Source organism: Vipera berus (genome assembly GCF_964194415.1).
Source record: "Vipera berus genome assembly, chromosome: 2".
Classification (NCBI taxonomy): Eukaryota; Metazoa; Chordata; class Lepidosauria; order Squamata; family Viperidae; genus Vipera; species Vipera berus.
In genome coordinates this window covers 150,492,492-150,515,986 of record NC_138203.1, presented here as the reverse complement: position 1 = coordinate 150,515,986, position 23,495 = coordinate 150,492,492, and the positions used below count along the sequence as shown (strand labels likewise).

The 23,495-nt window shown below is 44.2% G+C and overlaps 1 protein-coding gene across 1 annotated transcript in view; it reads right to left on the bottom strand.

The window, feature by feature from the left end:
• Positions 1-23,197, bottom strand: part of CERS5 (ceramide synthase 5) — a 54,904-nt gene extending 31,707 nt beyond the window's left edge. Inside the window, exons 1-2 of the mRNA XM_081321424.1 lie at positions 22,648-23,197; positions 2,684-2,789 (exon numbers count right to left, since the gene is read on the bottom strand). Coding sequence (XP_081177550.1) covers positions 2,684-2,789; positions 22,648-22,814 — 273 coding nt within the window. The 5' untranslated portion in view covers positions 22,815-23,197. The remainder of the gene's footprint in view (positions 1-2,683; positions 2,790-22,647) is intronic.
• Positions 23,198-23,495: the final 298 nt, after the last annotated feature.

The following is a 23,495-nucleotide window of genomic DNA, read 5'->3' as shown; positions in this document are numbered from 1 at the left end:
GTTTAATGAAAAGAAGGGTGAGGGGTGACATGATAGCAGTGTTCCAATATCTCAGGGGCTACCACAAAGAAGAGGGAGTCAAGCTATTCTCCAAAGCACCTGAAAGCAGGACAAGAAGCAACGGATGGAAACTAGTCAAGGAGAGAAGCAACCTAGAACTAAGGAGAAACTTCCTGACAGTTAGAACAATTAACCAGTGGAACAACCTGCCTCCAGAGTTGGTGAATGCTCCAACACTGGAGGTTTTTAAGAAGAGACTGGACAGCCATTTGCCTGAAATGGTATAAGGTTTCCTGCCTGAGCAGGGGGTTGGACTAGATGACCTCCAAGGTCCCTTCCAACTTTTTTATTATTATTATTATTATTATTATTATTATTATTATTATTATTATTATTATTATTATTATTATTATTATTATTATTATTATCATCCTTGCACAAATGTACTGGAAAAAGTTCCAACTATGTTCAACTACAGATAGTCCTTAACTCATTGAGCCCAAAATTTCTGTTACTAAGTGAGTTTTGCTCCATATTATGACTTTTCTTTCTTAAGTGAATCAGTGCAGTAGTTAAGTTAGTAACGCAATTGTAAAGTGAATCTGGCTTTCCCATTGATTTTGTGTGTCAGAAGGTCACAAAAGCTGATTACATGATAATGGGGCACTACAACCCATCATAAATATGAGCCAGTTGCCAAGCATCTGAATTTTGATCACATGATCATGAGGCTGCTGTAATGATCGTTAAGTATGAAAAACAGTCATAAGTCACATTATAAATTTGAATGGCCATCAAACAAATGGTTAAGTTGAGAACTACCTATACTGTATACCAGGGGTCACCAAACCTCTTGGATTGGCGGGCCCAGTGGGAGAGGGAGGGGCAGGCGCCTTACACGCGTATGTGCAAATGTGAATGTGGCCACACATGCATGCGTGCATACAGGCTGCAAAAATGCGCACCATGCAAATGGGTCTGCGAGCATGCGCGCGAGGCTCTCAGTGACGGCAGCGCCTGTGTGAGGCTTGTGGCGCCACCGCTGCCAGGCTCGTGGCGATGCTACCACCAGCGCGAGGCCCTCAGCGTGGCCTGCAACGATGTCACTGCGGTGTGAGTTTCACGCCACTACCCCTGCGCAAGGATTGCACTGCAGCCCGCAGTGATGCTGCCCTGGTGTGAAGCTCGTGCTGTCACCCCCGCACAAGAATTGCGCCACAGCCTGCAACAATCCCGTCCCAGCATGAGGCTCACACCACCACCCCTGCATGATGATCATGCTGCGGCCCACCACCCACACAAGCTTCATAGCAATGCCGCCACCTGCATGTGGCGTGACAACACCGCTGCCTGCACAATACTAGTGGTGCTACAACCACCCGCACAACACTCATGGCAACAGTGGTACGAAGGGGGGTGAGCACTCGCACTTGCGCATGCAGTGCCCAGCTACTCACATGGCCTGGCGGCCAAGAGGACACGGCCCGGTAGTGGGCTGCAGCTCATAGGTTGGGGACCTCTGCTGTCTATTCATATTGCTGAAATCTACCTTTTCTCCACAATTACAGACACTTTTCCAAGTAAACCATTATAATTACTGTACCTGCAATTTTGTCAGCAAAATCTGGATGTGAAGTTCAGGCAGAAATGTGGGGGTTTTGTTTTTTGTGTTTTTGCGTGTCTGGAGGTGGTTTCAACTCCCTTTTTTGCACTGGGTAAAAAAAACCTTATTTCTCTACAAGGCAGTGCTGGCTTTCATATATATAATAAACAGTATCAAGACTATAGATGTGTAAAAGAACCGCTGACTGTATGTCAGGCTTGCCCCAGCTAGGTCCCTAGGAAAAAAAGACCCTCAACTCCATTTGGTTGAAGTGACAGGTTCTTATACTAAGGATTAGTGGTTGCAAACAAAGCAAAGCTAGAACTAAGGTTTCATGTGCAGAGACTACAAAGTTTTCCCCTTTCGTGGCCCTCCTCCCTTGATCATATTGTCCTTTTCCAATAACATGCTGGTGCGATGTTTTGGGAACCGCTATGTTGGGCACATCCTGCAACCGTTTCACATTCTTTCCCATGCCAGGCGTCTTGATCAATCTGGCTTAACATGTCTGCTTCCTGTCAGTGCCATTCCCCCTTACATGCACCTCCTGCACATCTCTCCCACCCTTTTACTGCTCTCACCTCACTCCATTTATGGCAAGATGCTGGCAAGCTTAGCAAAGTGTAGTGAAGATGGCAGATCTGACACAGTATTTGCATGTTTCACATAAGCAGAAAGAATCCTACATAAATCTTCCTCTCTTTTGTCCCCGGCATCCCTACCAATGTAGCTAGAGATCCTTGAATCAAAAATAATTAGTTATTAAATTCTGACAATATTTATTGGCCTCTTACAACAACACACGGCTACAATATGAATCTGAGGGTGAGGGAGAGCAGGAAATAGGCAATAAAAAACAAAGCAAATTAAGACAGGAATTAAAAGATAAAAATATTACTTAGACCAACTTAAAAGAATTTTAAATAATTAAAAGCTTACATACTACTTCCATATTACAATTAAGGCATAAGAAAAGAATACTGAACCATTGCCCCAAGGGACTAAAGTAGTATGCAATATAATACTGCAAAACAATCTGATAATAACAGTCTGACAATGTGATACAAAACAATCACTTACTTTAGTGATGGATGTAAACACTTTTTCTAAAATTGCATTGGGTTGCACTCTGTGAGGTCCACTGTCTTGAATGTTAATATGCGCAGCACAGGGTTTGGCAATAAACCTGGGGAGCCAATTCCAGAGAAACAATCATACACAAAATAATACCAATATTGTGTAAAGGTAACATGAACATTTCAATATTCTCAATTACATGGTTGGATACCGCAGTAATAACTACATGGTTAAGAGTTCACCCACATGAAATTTAAAATGTTAAGATTTCACTATATTTCTAAAGATTTAAAAAATGAAACACAACTTTTCTAAAGCCTCAATTATATCTAATCAGCGCCAAAGAATTGAGGCCTTTGAACTTGGTGCTGGAGAAGACTCCTGTGAGTCCCTTGGACTGCAAGGCGATCAAACCGGTCAGTCCCAGAGGAGATCAACCCTGACTGCTCTTTAGAAGGCCAGATCCTGAAGCTAAAACTCAAATACTTTGGCCACCTAATGAGAAGGAAGGACTCACTGGAGAAGAGCCTAATGCTGGGAAAGATTGAGGGCAAGAGAAGAAGGGGACGACAGAGAATGAGGTGGCTGGATGGAGTCACTGAAGCAGTAGGCGTCAGCTTAAATGGACCCCAGGAGATGGTAGAGGACAGGAAGGCCTGGAGGAACGTTGTCCATGGGGTCGCAATGGGTCGGACGCGACTTCGCAACTAACAACAACATACCTAATCATTTAATTAATAATCCTTTGATACATTACATGGGTATCAAACTCGCCACATCATGAGATGTGTCGTGATGTATCATGACATTTTTTGCATTGCCGGAGCTGGTGTGGGCTCCATATGATGCAACTAGCCTGTGCACCAGCAGTTTGACACCCCTGCATTACACTGTCTTACTTGAGGATTGTAATGATACAAAGTGTGATATCCTGTCTAAAACAAGAGTTTTAAAGACAATTCACTTTACCTTCATGGGCAAGAGAGGGAAGAAGTTAGATAAACAGCCTTTCCAAGTAATGTGCTTTTTAACAATGGCACTTGATAATAGTGGGAAGATCCAAATGAAGCAGTTCTATCCAAAACTATGTAGTGCATTTAAATAATAAATTGTGTCTGGAATATAAGGAGACTCTATAATAGTCTGCAGAGGGCCTAAGTCTAGCTATGACATTTTGCTCCTGCTGCAGTTTCCAAAGACATCCCAGAGATCCTTTCCTTAAAATATAGTACCCTTAAAATATATCTTGCTTTCTCCTTTTAGTTTCTGTTTCTTTGTTTCTGCTGCTTTAAGGTGGGGATTGATGTAATTCTTATTGCTGCCCTTATTATGTTTTGAATTGGCTTTAACTTGTGGATGTTTTCATTTTTGACTAATATAGACTGTAAGTAAATGAGAGTTTTTTGATTGCAGTTAATATAGACATGCTGTTCCTTCACTTATACCTATTCCTCTCTTTTGGTCCTGTCTATTCTTCTTGCATAACATATACTCTAAATCAGGGGTGTCAAACTGCCGGCCCACGGACCGGACGTGTCAGAATGAAACCGCGCCCACCCCATTGCCAGCAAGGGGGGAAAAGTTCTGATACATCGTGCGAGTCACATGACGTTGCGTGTTTGACATGTCTGCTTTAAATCCTTGTAGTCCACTAATGAAATTCATCCCACCAGCTTTCAGCAATATCTGGTAAAACATGTTTGTCTTTCTCCATCAAGACATGTAGATCTTGTTTGTCTTCCATGCCCTGTGCATTTGTATAATAACAAGAGAATCTTTGGATCATAAAACTTGACTATTCCTTTCCCTGTTTACATACTTTTTTCAATGCCTCCATATCCTGCCTATTCTTCCAACTCCCATTCCTAGACACTGCATTGTTTTCCAGCATTCCCCCTCACTCCTTCTCCACAGGGTTGTTTTAAAGTCCCCCAAATAAGATTTACAGGGCAACTTCCAAAATGTATTCTTTCTAGTTTTCTTGAGCAGGGCTTTTTAACCTTTTCACTCATTGTACCACTTTTAGGATATGGCAATATCCAGGTACCACCAGTTGCCTAGCAAGGTGTCAAAAACTTAATGACCAAAAAAAGAGAGGAAAAAAGTGATAAAGTACAGGTAGTCAGCCCTTTTCCAATCCTCAGGTACTTCCCTGGTGCTCCAGGATTTTTGAAAGATATGGTGCAATGGTTCCGAAATAACATCTGCCAGCTCCTTCAGAACTCTGGGATGTAATCTGTCGGGTCCCGGTGATTTATATTCGTCAAGGTCAGATAGGTGTTTTCTTACCATTTTCTTGCTTATTTTAATTTTGTTTCTAGTTTGTCTTTTTCAGTGTTTTTTTTGTATGTTTGGCTATAGTTTCTTTTTGTGTGAAGACTGATGCAAAGTATGAGTTAAGCAGCTCTGCTTTCTCCTGTTGCCTGTAATTTCCTTGCCATCTTCTCTCTTTAGTGGACCTACAGTTTCCTTGACTTTTTTCTTGTTGTTAATATCTTGGAAGAAAGTTTATTTATTACCCTTTATTTATTTCTGTTGCAAGTCTTTGTTCGTTCTGAGCCTTTGCTTTCCAAATTTCATCTTTGCATGTTTTGGCTGTCTGCTGATAATCGGCCTTAGTTATGTGCCCCTCTTTTCATTTTTTGGTATTTGTCCTTTTGCCTTTCAGTTTGTCAGAGAGATCTTTGTGCAGTCATGCTGGTTTCTTCTTGAATTTCTTGTTTTTCTCTTTCAGTGGTATTGTGCTGGTCTGAGCTTTTATGATAGCATTTTTCAGAGTTTCCCATGCTTCTTGAGTTCTTTTCCCCTTTAGGATTTTCATCCATAGGATCTTTCCTAGGTTCTCTTTGAGTTTGTTAAAGTCAGCTCTTTTGAAGTTTAAGACACTGGCTGGATTGTTTTCTATTGCTAGTGTTTGCATTAAATTCCAGTATGATGTGGTCACTTTCAGCCAAGGTTCCGGCAACTTCCTCTATCCCTTCTTCTCTATTAGCAAGAATTAAGTCCAGTATAGCTTTGCGTCTAATTCCCTTCTCCACCTTTTGGATGACAAAGTTGTCAGCTAGGTTGGTTAGGAATCTGTTTGATCTCCTGCTCCCTGCTGAGTTTGTCTCCCAGTTGATATCTGGATAGTTGAAGTCTCCCATTACTATTGTGGTATGCTTCCTACATACATTTGTTAACTGGTTGGCAAAGAGTTCATCTGTTTCTTCTGATTGTCACTTTTTTTCTCTTTTATATTCACCCATATACATTCTGGAGAGATTTTATCTTTGATCATGTGCATTTCTGTAGATATGTAGTGTTCTAGGCCCGGGATACTTGCAGGACCATCTGCTGCCGGGAACGAATTCCCATCGCCCAATACGCTCACACAGAGAAGGCCTCCTCAGGGTACCATCAGCTAGGCCAGGGGTGTCAAACTCAATTTCATTGAGGGCCGCATCAGCATTGCGGTTGCCCTCAGGGGGCCGGGTGGGTGTGGCCTACTGGGTGGGCATTTAAGACTTTTATGCCTGTCCATGGATATGTTTCCTGCATCTCCTGATGGTTTGAGTGTTTCTTTTTTTCTCATCACTGCCTGCCTCATTGTTTGATTTGTTTTCTTGTGATTTATGATTGATTTTGGGTTCTAGAGATTCTGAAGGTTGGTCATCCTTCCCCCTCAATTTTATTTTAAAGCCCTCCTGGTGAGTTGGGCCAGTCTTTTTCCAAGTACATTTTTCCCTGTTTTAGTGAGGGAATAAGTCCTGTTTTCAAATACTATGTTAAATACTAGAGTAAATACTAGAAAAATGTTTATATTCAAGTGCTATTTATCAAAATATTAAGAAATGTACTAATTTAAGGTTGGTTAAAGAGAATATTACTGGAAGAAGAGAAAATCAAAGAAAGCTACTATGTGGATTATGGAATTACAGAAATTAATTGTTATGAATTATTTTTAAATGCAAACCCAGATAACACGCTGTTTACCAAATATTAAGGTGACTATGTTAAAAAAATCAATAAAATATATATATTAAAAAAGAAAAAGAAAAGGAATGGTGTGAACCCACTGACCTTCTTAAAGGTGCCAACTGCAATTTGAATGAAATATGCCCCGTCTCTCAGAACTGTCAATCCATCAGAGACTGCTGTTTTACACTATCCTCATGAGGAGCAACTATATGGAGTACTTGTGGGTAATCTCAAGTTGTTTCCTTGTCCAGAAAGGAATTACAAAAAGGTGATCTACTTGAGCCTGTTGTCCTACAAATACACTCCTTAGTTTTCATCCTATCTGTAAATCCACTTTTTGTGGTTTACCACAGGGAATCAGAAATCTTTATCCATTTACCACTAACCATACAAAGTTCTATCAGCAGGTCTAGACTTTTCTTTTGATTTTCTCTGTATTGATCTGTAAGAGAATGGACTGCAGCATGTTTTATAAGGCTCCCATGGCCACTACAAAAGCTGTTTCAAGCTGTCACTGCTGATGAAGTATCTGTTCCTGTGTTAATGAAGTTTCTCAGTCATCCAGGTACAGTTGCCTGGAAGTTGAGTCATGGCAATTGCACTCCTTTTCTTGTTGGTGTGAAAGGTTTCGCTGCTTATCTAAAACTGAGGAAGCTACTTAAATAAGCAGCTAAACCTCTTGAACTAACAAAAAAAGAAGACTAGATGCCATGGCTCAGTTTCCAGATATCTGTGCATGTGTGCATTTATTTTAAACAAGCAAAATGTAGCCAATGTATGTACTGCTAATAAATAGAATCTCCTACTAGGTCTCTTACTAAAGCACATTATATGCTTTAATATAACAATATATTGTCAACAGGAGAAATGCTTTATCAAAAATCTGTAACTTTAGCATTGCTTACTATTTACTTCAGTATGGAGACAAACTATATTAAGCGATATGATCACATTATTTTTAAGGTTAAGCAAATTTCTCCAGAAAAGTGTTTTAAAGATTTTTTTAAATATGAAATAGTGTGTATTTCTTCCAGACCCCAAAGAGTGAAATGTTCATAGAAGTGTCTGAGAAATAAAATAGATATGTATTTTGTATTACAACAGTATAACTATTGACCACTAGGAGAGACTAGATGGCCAGTTTCATTCATGTCGGTCCTTGTGAAGAGGTCTAAGCAGCCCTGAAGATTAAGTGTTACACGTACTGTATAAACAATCCATTTTTTTTCTTTGTAAATGAGGGCTTCTTATGCCTCACAAGTTACAAAATGAACAAAATCTTTTGTCTAATGCCTCCCAGTGGTCTGTAGTGATAATCACTGTACAGTAATAAAAAAAATATACAACCCTAGCTCTGAGGAGAACTCTTGAAGCTTCTAGTAGGAAGTCCAGAAAAATTACCACATTTAGTTCTCCTCTCAGAATGGAAACAAATAGGTTATATCACTCATAGCCTACAAATTAAATTTATATACAGACTATGTATATAACACATGGCCTCATAAAGCCTTCTGCAATCAGTCAAGAGAAAATTGTAACTGTTCTTTTTCAGCATCCTTAGCAAGACAAGAGTAACTTTTACAAGCTGAGTTTAACATTAGTTATTGCAAACTACAATAACGCATATAGCAGAAATAGGTCACAGAGACCACTGCAGCAAGTTTGTTCATCTGTCTTTGACAATTATCTGGCAATGCCCTGAATATGTCGTAAAATTTAAAACAGCTATATCATGGGATTCCAAACACTTTGCAGTATGCTTCTGAGATTTATTCATTTATGCCTACAAATCAATCGAGTTTAAAATGTTGGTTCTGATACGTAAAGGCCTAAGAACATGTTATACAAATGAGATTCCACTGTGAGGAATTATTTCAAATGCATCTTATTCTAAAATGGTATGTTACAAAAAAGACTAAATGAATATTCAGTGTAATTTCCAAGACAGGGATTCTCTCAGGGGCATCTTTCCCTTTGTGTGAATGTGAGGGTGGAGAGGACAAGAGAGAGACCAATCACAGAGAGGAATCAGGGCCTTTTTAATGTTCTGACTTCAGAATTTTTTCCTTGAAGACGTTTGCTAAGTGAGCTTGCCCCATTTTTACAACCCTTCTTGCCAGAGTTATTAAATGAATAATTGTGGCAGTTAAGTTAGTAGCATGGTTGTTAAATGAATCTGGCTTCCCCACTGACTTTGCTTGTTAGAAAGTTGCAAAAGGTGATCACATGACCTTGGGACACTGCATCTGTCATAAATATGAGTCCACTGTCAAGCATCTGAATTTTGATCACGTGACCATGGGGATGCCACAACAGTCATAAGTGTGAAAAACAGTCATAAGTCCCTTTTTTCAGTGCTGTTGTAACTGAATAATCACTGAACAAATTGTTGTAAATCAAGGATTACCTGTAATGGGTGCATTAAGTTAATGTGTGTGTGTGTGTGTGTGTGTGTGTGTGTGTGTGTGTGCTGTTTTGATCTTTGATCTTTATTATTCATTAATCAAAAATTACAAAATTCAAATTCAAATTTGAGCAAAATGAAAAAAAATAGAATATGTCAGGGACGATAGACACATTGATACACTTACACACAGCACATCCTCTTTGGAACCTCTTAAATATAGGGTGAGGTCCACAGAAGTTAAGAGAATTAAAACTATGAGAGTCAGTAGCTGAGACAACTTAATTGGGTAAGATATTCAAGAACTACCAGAAGTACAGGCAGGATTCTGAAGAGGCAGAGGAACTAGAGATCAATTTGCCAACATACGCTGGATCATGGAAAAAGCTAGAGAGTTCCAGAAAAACATCTACTTCTGCTTCATTAACTATGCTAAAGCCTTTGATTGTGTGGATCACAACAAACTGTGGCAAGTTCTTAAAGAGATGGGCGGCTATACAGTTCTCCGTTATGGGAGTTGCTCCGCGAGCCCTGATCCTTCGGAGGGCCCTCGGTGGAGGGCTCGGTGGAGTCCGTTGGAGCCTGGGAAGGCCCGGAAGAGCCCAGAATAGCTGTGCTCCATACGGCGCCGACCAGCTGATTGTCGGTGCCGTGGGAGCCCGGCGGAGCCTGAGAGAACTTGACGAATCCGGCGGTGCTCTGGAGAGCCTACCAGCTGCCCGGATGGTCGCGGCTTGGAGCAGCGTCGAAGTGATGGAGGGGTGGAAACATTATGGTGGCGTCTGAGGCGGCTAGCAGCGAGAGGAATTGGAGTGCTGCGTCCGCTCCGGCGTGGAGACCATGCCCCAGTGGTTGAGAGCAGACGCTTTGTGCTTTGGACTGTTGGGAGGCACATACCAACTTTGTGCCGCTAGGAACCAACTATACCGAGTTTATGGCCCAGTAGAAGCACTCCGGGTTCCTGGTTTCCTCCTCTATTGGTTTACCATCACCTAGCCCTCTTCTGATGCGGAGAAGATCATTGAAGCCAGTACTTTTCACTGCTTTGTGACTCCGCAGGCTATTATGCCTTGTATTAATCTGCTGACTCCTTTACCTTTCTCCTCCCCTCTCCCCCAAAGGTTTCAGGAGGACCCGGGCAAAAAGCCACTGTGAGAGAGTGGCCTAGTCTTACCATCTGCTACCTTCCTAGAGGTGAGAGCTCTAGGTGGTATGCCTCATCCCGGTTATGTGTTTCAAGCTGCTCCCCGGAACTGACCGTCGTGAGAGGACGGGGGTTGATCTGTTCCAGGGTACACCCAGCTCAAGTGGCAGTTGAGCTGGGTTGGCAGACGGGACACTTACCTGCTGATTTAAGATCCTCCTGATCGATCTAGGGATTGCCTTTTTGCCGGACTTATTTCAATAACTATGACTCGACTCAGCTACTCCAGCACGGTTTTGTGCGCCCTCAGGGGTGCCCCCCCCTTCCTGGGTACGACCCGCCTCACTTTCCACTCTTCCTCTTGATGAAGGGCCCAATTGTTAGGACCCTGAGAGATGGCTGGGCAGGGATAGGGGCCTCCGTTACAAATCTAATAAGAGGCCCCTGGTTAATTTTTTAGTTAAATTTTTTGTGGGGTTAGGGAGAGGGGAGGGTTTTCATGGTTGGATGGAAACGGGGGGGGGGAGTCCACCAACTGTTGTTCAGGCCAGGTCTGGGATTGATCAAATGGGGGGGAGCTGGGGTTGGTTGCCTCCGGGGCTCTGGAGCGGGTCGTGGGATTACCTATTCCCACGACGTTAGGGAATGGCAGCAGGTGTATGGACAGAGGGCCGTATCGACATCTGGGATTGCGTCTCCGCTATCTCCAAGCGGTGAAGCGCTCCGACCCTCTGGTTTCTTCCCGAGGCTCCGGGAGCGAGGATAAGCAGCCACCTGAGCTCCGGCTGGTGTACTTGAATGCCAGGTCCGTAGTCAATAAGGTTCCTCTCATCCGGGATCTGATTGAGAGTGAGCATGCGGACCTGGCTTGCATTACGGAGACCTGGTTGGGCCCAGAGGGTGGTGTCCCTCTGGTTGATCTTTGCCCACCAGGTTTCCGGGTGCTTCACCGACCTCAGGCTCAGGGTAGGGGCGGGGGAGTGGCAGTAGTTATGAGGGAGACTCTTTGTCCTCAGGAGGCCACCGTTGTCCAAATAGCCGGGTGTGAGTCCCTCCTCCTGAGATGTGGCCCTAGGGCGCAGTTGGGCTTGCTGCTGGTGTACCTTCCGCCTAGTCGCACAGCAGCAGCCCTGCCTGAGCTTCTCGATATCCTCTCGGGGCTGGTGGTTGAGTTCCCCAAATTTATGGTTTTGGGTGATTTCAATCTACCATCCCTGGGAGGATCATCTGAGTTGGCTCGGGAGTTCATGGCTTCCATGACGGCCATGGACCTCACACAAGTAATTCAGGGCCCGACTCATGTGGGGGGCCACATGCTCGATTTGGTTTTTCTATCTAGACGGTGGTTAGATGATCTTGGTGGGGGTTCTCCAATTGTTATGCCAGTCATGGACCGATCATCATCTCCTGAGGCTGGTCTTCTGTTTTGCCACCCCCCGTTGTGGGGTTGTTGAACCATCAAGATGGTTCTGCCCCAGGCGCTTAATGGACCCTGAGAAGTTCCAGGCAGCGCTGGGGTCCCCACCTGCCTCCTTTGCTCACAGCTCGGTTGATGCCTTAGTGGAAGCCTGGGAAAAGGCTGCCACGGAGGCACTTGACCGAGTTGTTCCCTTGCGGCCCCTGACCCGGTGCAAATCCCAGTGCGCTCCATGGTTTTCCGCGGAGCTCTGGGAGATGAAGCGTCGGAGACGGGGCCTAGAGAGCTGTTGGAGATCCACCCGGTCTGAATCCGACCGATCGCGACTAAGATCCTTTACTAGGTCTTATCTCGCGGCAATGAGGATGGCGAGGTCTAATTACTTCGCTACCCTCATTGCGTCCGCAGATAACCGCCCAGCCACCCTGTTTAGGGTGACTCGCTCCCTCCTTAATCAGGAGGTGAGGGAGGATCCCTTACAGGGTCGTGCCGAGGAGTTTAGCCAACATCTGTCAGACAAAATTGCTCAGATTCGGACCGGTTTGGACTCCAACTGGGCAGAGTCTGACGATCAGGACATGGGTGGTCTTGTCGATGTTATCTGGGAGGAGTTCGACCCTGCGACTCCAAAGGAAGTGGACACGATTATGAGGAAGCTGAGCTCCACCACTTTTTTATTGGATCCGTGCCCTTCCTGGCTGGTTTATTCGGCTCGGGAGGGAACACGAGGCTGGCTCCAGGCGGTGATATCTGCTTCCTTGAGTGAAGGTTGTTTCCCCTCCGTCTTGAAGGAAGCGGTGGTGAGACCTCTCCTCAAGAAACCTACCTTGGACCCATCTGTATTTAACAACTTTCGTCCGGTCTCCAACCTTCGCTTTCTTGTTAAGGTTGTTGAGAGTGTGGTGGCGCATCAGCTCCCTTCGGTCCTGGAGGAAACTGACTATCTGGACCCGTACCAATCGGGTTTCAGGCCCGGGCACAGCACAGAGACGGCATTGGTCGCTCTGGTGAATGATCTCTGGAGGGCTCGGGACAGGGGTTGTTCCTCTGTCCTAGTCCTATTAGACCTCTCAGCAGCTTTTGATACCATCGACCATGGTATCCTGCTGCAGCGTCTCAGGGGATTGGGAGTGGGAGGCACGGTTCTTCAATGTTTCTCCTCCTACCTCCTGGGACGTTCGCAGTCGGTGTTGGCAGGGGGACAGAGATCGACCTCGAGGCCTCTCGTTTGTGGAGTTCCTCAGGGGTCGGTCCTCTCGCCTCTCGTGTTTAACATCTATATGAAGCCTCTGGGTGAGATCATTCGTGGCTTTGGAGTTGGGTATCATCAGTATGCTGATGATACCCAGCTTTTCAACTCGACCACAAACCACCCCAGTGATGCCCTCGACGTGATGTCCCGTTGCCTGGAGGCGGTCCGGGTCTGGATGGGGAGGAACAGGCTTCGGCTCAACCCTGACAAGACGGAGTGGCTGTACGTGCCAGCATCTCAGGAAACTCAGATCATTCCATCTTTCACTATGGGGGGTGAGTTATTACCCCCCGTAGATAGGGCTGGCAATTTGGGAGTTCTCCTAGATTCACAGCTTTCTTTAGAAGATCATATATTAACTGTGACTAGGGGGGCCTTCGCCCAGTTGCGCCTGGTGCGCCAGTTACGGCCCTATCTAGACCGTGATGCCTTGCGTACAGTCACTCATGCGCTCGTGACCTCTCGGTTAGACTACTGCAATGCTCTCTACATGGGGCTGCCCTTGAGGACCACTCGGAGGCTCCAACTGGTGCAGAATGCAGCCGCGCGAGTTGTGTTAGGGGTCTCCCGATACTCCCATATTACACCTCTGCTCCGTGAGCTGCATTCGCTTCCGGTTGCCTTCCGGGTGAGATTCAAGGTACTGGTTATGACCTACAAAGCCCTACATGGCATGGGTCCGGAGTACCTTAGGGAACACCTGCGGCCGTCATCAACTTCCCTCCGCCCAGTGCGCTCCCACAGAGAGGGCCTCCTCAGGGTGCCGCCATTCGGAGAATGCCGTCTGGTGACCCCCAGGGGGAGGGCGTTCTCTGTGGGTGCGCCTGACCTGTGGAACCGTTTACCGGTTGAGCTCCGGATGGCTCCCGACCTTCGCTCCTTCCGACACGACCTAAAAACCTATTTGTTTGAACAAGCCGGCCTGGTCTGATGGGTTTTGTTTTAATTATTGTTTTAATGTAATTTATTTTCTGCATTTGGGCACTAGGGTTTAATTTGTTTTAATTTCTGTATTTTGGGTATTTTGGTATTTATGTCCCTGTTCACCGCCCTGAGTCCTTCGGGAGAAGGGCGGTATACAAATCAAATCAAATCAATCAATCAATCAATCAATAAATAAATAAATACCAGACCATCTTATTTGTCGCTTGAGAAACCTATATGCGGGTCAAGAAGCAACAGTGAGAACTGGACATGAATACTGATTGGTTCAAAATTGGGAAAGGAGTCCGGCAAGGCTGTATACTGTCATCCTGCCCATTTAACTTATATGCAGAGCACATCATGAGAAAGGCAGAGCTAGATGAATCAAAAGTTGGAATTAAGATTGCCGGGAGAAATATCAACAACCTAAAATATGCAGATGATACTACTCTAATGGCAGAAAGTGAAGAAGAACTAAAGTGCCTCTTGTTGCAGGCGAAGAAGGAGAGTGCAAAAGTTGGGTTGAAACTTAACATTAAGAAAACCAAGATCATGGCATCCGGCCCTCTCAATTCCTGGCAAATAGATGGGGAAGAAATGGAGGTAGTGACAGATTTTATTTTACTGGGCTCCAAGATCACTGCAGATGGCGACTGTAGCCAAGAAATTAAAAGACGCTTGCTCCTGGGGAGGAAAGCAATGGCAAATCTAGACAGTACACTAAAAAGCAGAGACATCACCCTGTCAACAAAAGTGCGTATAGTCAAGGCTATGGTTTTCCCAGTTTCAATGTATGGCTGTGAAAGTTGGACCATAAGAAAGGCTGAGCGCCAAAGAATTGAGGCCTTTGAACTATGGTGCTGGAGAAGACTCCTGCGAGTCCCTTGGACTGCAAGGCGATCAAACCGGTCAGTCCTAGAGGCGATCAACCCTGACTGCTCTTTAGAAGGCCAGATCCTGAAGTTGAAACTTAAATACTTTGGCCACCTAATGAGAAGGAAGGACTCACTGGAGAAGAGCCTAATGCTGGGAAACATTGAGGGCAAGAGAAAAAGGGGACAGAGAATGAGGTGCCTGGATGGAGTCACTGAAGCAGTAGGCGTGAGCTTAAATGGACTCCAGAAGATGGTAGAGGACAGGAAGGCCTGGAGGGACCATGGGGTCACGATAAGTCAGACACGACTTCACAGCTAACAACAACAGTCCAGACTTTGACAACTCTGTTACAAAAACTGAATTTTTTAACAATCAAATTTAAACTTTTAACATTGTAGGCTGAACTGAAGGCTGATCAATCATTGAATAACCTAAATGAAAAAAAAATAATTAAAAGCCCATACTGTAATATCAATAATACTTCATGGTACCAATAGTGAATCATGATCAGCACAGTTGTTTACGAAAATACCCAACTGTATTAACTTCTCCGCACAACTGGAGGTTTCCTAATTTCCTAAGGAAGCTAAGGTCAACATGCAGATGTAGTGTTTTACTCTCAGTTGAGAAATGCACTACCTCCCTGTTCCATAATAAGTTCAGAATGATTAACATATTGTATTCTTGCTGTGGGAAGTCACCCCCCTCCCCTCCCCCCCCCCGAGAAAGAAATATTTTTGGAAATATTTAAAAGACAGAATATATTTCCCTAAAAGATTTAAAGGCAGAAACCAACCCCCGCCCACAAGTCTCTCTGTCCCAAACAGAAACCAACCTCTCCAATGGACTGAGACTGATAAACCCCATCTTGCCGGCAGCAGATCCCTTGTGTCTGTGGATGGGTTTCCCAGGCCCTACCCATGTGGAGCCAGAGTAGTAAACGGAATTTGGGGTTTAAGCTCAAGGGCTGCTTTGGAAAGAAGGCGAGTACCTCTAAATTTTAACTTTAAAGCCCAGGGGAACAAAGGAAATCTCTCTCTCTCTCTCTCTCTCTCTCTCTCTCTCTCTCTCTCTCTCTCTCTCTGTGTGTGTGTGTGTGTGTGTGTGTGTGTGTGTGTGTGAAGATCCTTTTTCACAATCAGCGCTGGATTTTGCTCCTCTGGCCTTTCCTAACCGCAGAAAGGATCTGTTCAAGTGGCAGACCCTGGAAAGCATGGGGGTTTGGCCAGAGCACAGGACCTTTTGTTAGAGAAAAGGGAGAGGCTGTATGAAAATGGAATCGAATGAGAGAATTGGATTTTGGCAACTAGCTGGTTAGGCCCTGTAAGCAAAGCAACGTTAGGAAATTAAGCCCCCAGACTAGGAGCGTCCCTTACCTCTGGAAAACAAGCAGAGATCCTCCCGGACATTTGAAGTCCGCAAACAGTGGTGGTGAAAAGTGAAGGTAAAGCTGGTAAGAGAGCGTCCCGTACCTTATGCAGGGGAGCAGAAGAGTCCTTGACAGACCCCTTTTTGGTCTGAAACCCTGGTAGTAGATCCCTAAAGTTGTCTGTGAGGGATCCCGAGTGCTCCATGAGTCCCTTTTTGAGTAAAAACTGTGGTGGTAGGCAGACGTCTCACTAGGAGGCTTCGGTGTACCAGACCCGATAGAACCAAAGTGAACTCCTGCATCAGGAATAAGGGAATCATGGGGGGGTGTTCTAGTTCAAGGGTCGAGATAGGCTCCCCAGTGTAATTTTGGCTAAATAAAGGTACTTAAAGGGAAAATAAGAAAATAGTGATTCTCTTTCTCTCCCTCTCTCTGCAACCACGTGGTATGTTTAAGATTTGTGCCTTCCCTAATTTGAGTTAACTGAGATTTATAGTGGGAATATGTGTAAAACTAAGACTTCTGTTTCCTTTTCTGTTCTCTTGTCTTTGTTTGTATATGTGGGTCAAAGTCTCTGTGTGTGAGGTAAATGTGACTGTTTGTTGTCTCTAATCCAAAGAAAAAAGAATTTTAAAATTCTGCTAGAAATTCTGCTTAAAATAAGCCACCAAAAGGAAATACTCTCGCTCTGTTTGTCTGGCCAACAGAGTGAAGAAAAAGGTGTTTGTTTTTCTTCTTCTTCTTTTCTCTCTCTGTACTCTTAAGAACAGCCCAAAGTTAGCAGGAGGGAATGTTTTAAGTTCATCTGCTGGAAAAGTTTCACTCTTGCATTTACTCTATGTGTTGTAAATGGGTTTTATCTGTCTATCCCAGGGGTCAGCAACCTGAAACAGTGAAAGAGCCACTTGGAACTGTTTCCCTCACAAAAGGAAAAACTGGGAGCAGCAAAAAACTGTGTGCGCATGGACGTAGATGCGCACATGTGCAGAACAGGGTTTGAAGAGTGGAGCCAAGGTGAGATATGCACCTACCCTGCATATTTGAATTGATTGGGTGAACTTTTTTAGTCCCACTTTTTTTTTGGGGGGGGGGACTACACATAGAGGACTGGGAGCCGCAGGAGACGGCTGAAAGAGCCGCATGTGGCTCCGGAGCCGCAGGTTGCAGACCTGTGGTCTATCCTTTTCCTGAAACATGAGGTGTGTCTAGTTGCAAGAGCCTCTTGAAGTTCAAGTTTGCTTGTGTAGGGAAATAATCTTCTTCTTAAGTTACTTTTCTGATCCTATCACTAATTGGTGAAATTACTATGAAGCTAATCCTGGAAAATATAAGCATTTTTCAATCTCTAAAATAATGTGGTCTATTTTAGAATAAATGTTAAAGGTAGATTCTCCTGCCACTGGCAAATTGCACACCTTAAAATATTAGGCTTTTAAGATTATTTGGAGCTTTCAGCATTCTCAAGCTGCCCAGTATTTTTCAAGTTGCAAGTCCTTAAGTCCTAACATGTTGCAAATGTTCAGTTCAGAACATTTATGTTCTCTTACCAGAATCCATCTTTCTTTTGTCCTCATCTGCCTGTCTGTTCCTTTAACCACTGCAGTATTAATGCCTTTTCAAACTCTGTCTGCAAGCTACACTCCCCCCCACCCCATGTACTTCTACTTTTCTTATCCGTTCACCATGCCTTTGTCTGCCTCTCCTGGGAGAATCCACCCAGAAAGAGGAGAGGAGATCTTGCTCTCATGTCTTTCAGCCCTGCGTAGTTGACTCAACCACCTTTTGGAAGCAGACCACACTGACCCAGATGCTGCCTCCATCCATTTGAGCCATGGAATTGGGTTTTGAATCCAGCCATCCACTAAAAAGCCACCATGCAACCAGAATGGAACAGATCTTCCAAAGTCCTACCATTCGCCCAGATGCCTGTGAAAGCTGCAGAAGAAGGAAGCAGTCCTGGAACCATTGGTCCCACATGAAGCCTCAGAAGAAAATTAGGAAGACTATGGGGGGAAGGTGGAAACTTACTGTAAAGTTTTCTTTCTTGCCCCATTTGTATTGTAATAAGCCAGCTGAATGTATTTATGGAGAGATGGCCTTTTGGAATAGTTGTAGAAGCAGCTGCACATATACACACACACACACAGTCTTTACCCTCCACCTACCTTCAGTAAAGTTCCCCAGGCTGATTTTTGCTCTATTGCACAAAAGCTCTGCATGTACAACTTCCTGCAAATTCCAAGCGGGAAGGAACCAGCCCCCCTCAGGCAATTTGCAATTCATATGCCCTGACTGAGGAAGTAGAAGGAAAGAGATCTCCAAACCGTAAGCCCTGAATATCTTGCACTAGTGGACTCTGATTGTGAGTCCTGGGACTCACTATGTGCAATTTAAGAAGATGTAATAGCCTGGCTTGCATATTGGCTAACCTCAATTGGACATTATAAACCTGGATGAATTGAACTAAGAGCTAAGGCAGGAAACAAACCTTGAAAATGGGCAGCCAGTGATTATGTACTGCGGTAAACTATAGCTGTGAAGAATTTTGAGAGGAATGTGGAAACCTGACTGGAAGCTCAAAGTGACATCCAACATTTGAAAATGATTGGCACAGAATATTGGACACTATAAATTTGTTTTCCATCTAACAGAATTTTTGCCCTGACTTTTAGAACTTTATGGGTTGGAAGTTCCCCTTTTGGGAGCCACTGCAAGGATCTTTTTCTGCTTGCCTCCATTAGTGTCTTCCCTTTTTTTTCTTTTTGGCTTAACAGTTTAAAGGTTGTTTACCAAGTCTCCTTGATCAGATCAATTTTAATCTTGTGCCAGTAAAAGTGTGTTGCCCACACTATTATGGCACAAAGGGGGGGATTTGTGGGAAGTCAGTCCCCCCCCCGAGAAAGAAATATTTTTGGAAATATTTAAAAGACAGAATGTATTTCCCTAAAGGATTTAAAGGCAGAAACCAACCCCCCGCCCCCAAGTCTCTCTGTCCCAAACAGAAACCAAGTCTGCAGAATTACAGATGTATGAATCGTCAAAAAGACTGGAATCAGGGAACTGTGATTAGGAAGAAAGATCCCTAGAATCAACACCAAAAGTCTAAGAGTCATCAGCCACAGCCACAGCTCCAGGGAAGCAGAATATGACCCTTGGGACATAATAGGATTAACCTACCACTATCAGAATACCAGAAAGGCACACCCAGATTCAGGTCAGAATACGTGACACAGGAAATACAAAGCCTCAAACAGGAACAGGAAACAATTCCGAACAAAGCCTCCAGAGGGTAGCCTCCCTACATGTGCTCATACTTTTTTTTTCTTCCAGAGCCATCTTTCTGTCTGGCCCTCCTCTTCAATAAACTACAACCTTCTTTCTAAAGCAGTCACCATGTTGTTTATCCCCGGCTCGGACTGAACCATGATGAAGACTTTTCCTTCAACAATCCTTAGTGGACAAGATCTAATTTAATAAGGAATAAGATAGTATGTAAAATATTTGCCTTTTTTCTGTTTAAACAAAATAGAAATAGAAAAGCAATCTTTACCACTTTCTACCAGATAGATGTTTACAAAGATATAATAACTATTTTATCTCAATGGAAAACTTCCAATTAGCTCTAAATAAAAACAAGTGGTTTGGTGCACTGGCTAAAGTGGTGGCCTAGAAACCAGGAAACCAATTTCTGTGCCTGCCTTAGGCATGAAAGCCAGCTGGGTTACTTTGGACCAGTGTCTCTCTCTCTGTCTCTCTCAGCCCAACCAACCTCAAAGAGTTGTTGTCAGGAAAATAGAAGACAGAAGTATTAGGTATCTGTTACTTGAGTTAAATATAAAAAGGCAGGATAAAAATCTGATCATTAAAGTTGAAAAAGCAATAATATATACATTTTAAAATGTAAATAAATAAAGAGATACTCTTTCCCAAGCAGTAAAGAAACATTAGAGGAAAATAATTCCAAGAAGCAAGAGAAGGTCGTGGAACACAAAGATGAAAAGTATTGCAACTTTTGTAGCATTCCTCTACATTTATAATTAAGTTTGTGCATTAAGGGATCTTCCTGAAGCTTTAAAAAATATTGTGAAGATTTTTTCCTATACCAAAAATACTGTATTATGTGTCATAATAAAATAACTAATCTCAATTGTCTTAAGAAGGGGGGAAAGATCTTTAGTCATCTCAGTGAACTTACCAGAGTTTGGTAAAAAACCTCAAAAAATGAAGTTTCATAACAAAATATTTTTCCAACACTGAAAATGTAACTGCCTTTCTAAAAATTGTGAAACAAATTGCCAGTGTAAGCCTAAATGCAGCAGGCATGTGGGAAACAATTATTTCATTATAACGAGCCAAAAGTAAAGATATCATTCACATAAAGCTTAACATTAAATCAACATAATTATAGATTATAAGGAAAAGCAATAAAGGCAGGAGAATTCAGCTCAATTGCAAATTATCAATACCGCAAGTCCATTCTCTTTTCTGGCAGATTTCTAGAATTGGTGAAAAAGAACAGTGAAATATAATGAATCAGTATAAATACTATGATACAGACGTATAGGAGAAGAACTAAAAGGAAATTAATATGGTTTCATATTTTCTAGTAAGTATGAATAACTATATGCATAAAATTCCCTTTCAAGATACGCAACACTATGTAAGTGAAGGAAAGGTATAATAAGAAATGAGAAAAAAATCATCAGCTAAAAACAATGAAAGAAAACACTAAATCTACTGTGCACCAACACGTTTCCACACCCTTCTATTCCAACCAAAGTGCTGAAGCTGCTTTCCCAAGATTTCAGTTTGATGACTGAAAACAATGGAAGGAAACAATATAGCTCAGCAGTTATGTATTAGTTGATTTAAGTATAGTATCTCTGTGTTACCTTGTTACCTGATAAAAGCTTTTCCTACAATGTATTGAAATCAGTTTCAGAATAAATAGAAGTTATTTGAAAAATTCAGCTAGATACAAATAGCTCTATCAAATTTTAATAATAAATGTTGTACTTTTCCAAAGAAAACTGGCTTCAAAATTTTCAGTACTCCCCACAGTGTGTGCATCAGAGAGGAATCTCTAGCCCTTGGGATGTTGCTAAACTCCCAGGAGTCCTTATTATGTGGCTAGGATTGCTGGGAGTTGCCATTCATGCCATGGATCATTCATGTGAGTGGGGGAAAAAATCATAAATATGAATCAGTTGCCAAGCGTCTGAATTTTGATCAAATGACCATGGGGATGCTGCAACAGTTGTGAAAAATGGTCATAATTCATTTTTTTCAGTACCATTGTAAATTGATGTAAGTTGAGGACTTCCTGTATATTTATTGCTTCTAAAAGTACGGCTTGATTTACATTAATAAAAATAACATAAAGCATTCAAATACTTGAGAAAAATGCGTGTTCAGTCCCAGACTAGAAAATAAAGCGATTGCCAATCCAGTTTAAACTACAATTAACAGACACAATCTTTTGGTCTGCAGCCTATCTAAAACTATTTTAAAAAAACTGACTTCACCTTCCTAAATAATGAATGTTGAGTCAAACAGCGGAAGTCTACAGACAGATTCAGTTGCAAAGTACGACTGGGGACACTCGAGTTCAAATTCCCCCATGAAGGTCTAAGGTCAGCTGCATGCCCTCTCTCAGCCCATCTTTACCAATCCAGGATTGGTGCAGTATAAGATAAAGATAGAAGAAAGGCTGAGCGCCAAAGAACTGAAGCCTTTGAACTATGGTGCTGGAGAAGACTCCTGCGAGTCCCTTGGACTGCAAGGCGATCAAACCGGTCAGTCCTAGAGGAGATCAACCCTGACTGCTCTTTAGAAGGCCAGATCCTGAAGCTAAAACTCAAATACTTTGGCCACCTAATGAGAAGGAAGGACTCACTGGAGAAGAGCCTAATGCTGGGAAAGGTTGAGGGCAAGAGAAGAAGGGGACGACAGAGAATGAGGTGGCTGGATGGAGTCACTGAAGCAGTAGGCGTGAGCTTAAATGGACCCCAGGAGATGGTAGAGGACAGGAAGGCCTGGAGGAACGTTGTCCATAGGGTCGCGATGGGTCGGACACGACTTCGCAACTAACAACAAGATAAAGATGTGAGCTAGGAACACCTTCCCTGCCTTCCTTTGGGATATCGAAACCAAATAAACGAATAAATAAGATTCTATTTGCAGAGCGGCCTGGGTTCTCTCGGTCGACGCCATCAGAAAGAGAATCTAGTAACACGTTTCCGACGACCACGGTTTATGAAATCTCATCAAAGGTTAGTGAAGCTTGTCATTCGGAAGAGGTTCTCCTGACTCGCCCGGATGCTGAGACCAACAACGTCGAGCCACACAGGCTGCACCGTAGCAGACTCGAGCGAATCCACTGACAGGCCAGGAGAAGGGACCGCTCCGCAGCCCCGGGAGGAAGAAAAACCCAGCCTCGCCCGGAGCCTCTCACGCCCAGAGGAGGAAGTCAGAGTCACCCACAACCGGAACCAGGAGGGGCGGTCAGGCGGAAGCGTGCCCCCGACCCAAAGCATCATCCCCTGGGGCGGGGTCCGTCGGCCACGGCCGCCCCGGCCTCCGCTACCCCACACCCGGCCCCTGGGTTCCCGCAATCGCTACCTCTCGAAGAAGTGCCGTAAGACCAAAAGGCCGGCCGCTAGCGGGAGCGCCGCCAGAAGGTGAACGGCGCGGTATCCGTCGGGGCTCTCTCGCTCCAAATCGGCCCAGGTCACGTTGCCCGGAAGCCAGAAGCGCTCGTTCCACAGCCAGGCTGCCAAGGCCGCCATTTTCCTCCACTCGCCGCCCGCCCGGGCTCCTGGTCTTTCCAGCAGCAGCGGCCGCCGCCACCACCAGAATGCCGTGACTGCCGCCGGCGAGAAGAAAAAAGGCGGTAGCGAACGAGGGGGTGGGGCCTGGGCAGTCCCCGCCCATCTAAGCTTCCCGGAGAGGTGGTCAGGCCGACGCCCCTTTCCTCACCCCTTCGGTACCGTTAGGAACGGCAGAGCGCATGCGTCGCCTTGACGCTCGTTTAAGCGGGCGGGAGTGGAGAAAGTTTGAGGCTGAAGGAGCGGGAAGAAAGCCGGGCTGAGGAGCAAAGGAAGGGGCGGGCTCCCGCTGACCCAACCGAGGCGGGGATTGGCCTGTTGCCCGCGCAGACGACCGGTGGGGGTCGGCCGATCTTGTCTTGAGTTGCGAAGTTGCAGGGTTGCAACTCGAGAAAAGATGGAAAGCGGGAGAAAGTGTCCGTGCGGGTTGGATTGTCTCTGCTTCTTCCTTTTATGGCAGGGGTCTTCAAACATGGCCCTTTTATGACTTGTGGACTTCAACTCCCAGAATTCCTCAGCCAGGCAAGCTGGCTGAGGAATTCTGGGAATTGAAGTCCACAAGTCATAAAAGGGCCAAGTTTGAAGACCCCTGTTTTATGGTTTTAGCTGTTCTACCCAATTTGATAAGCGGTTCCTCTCACT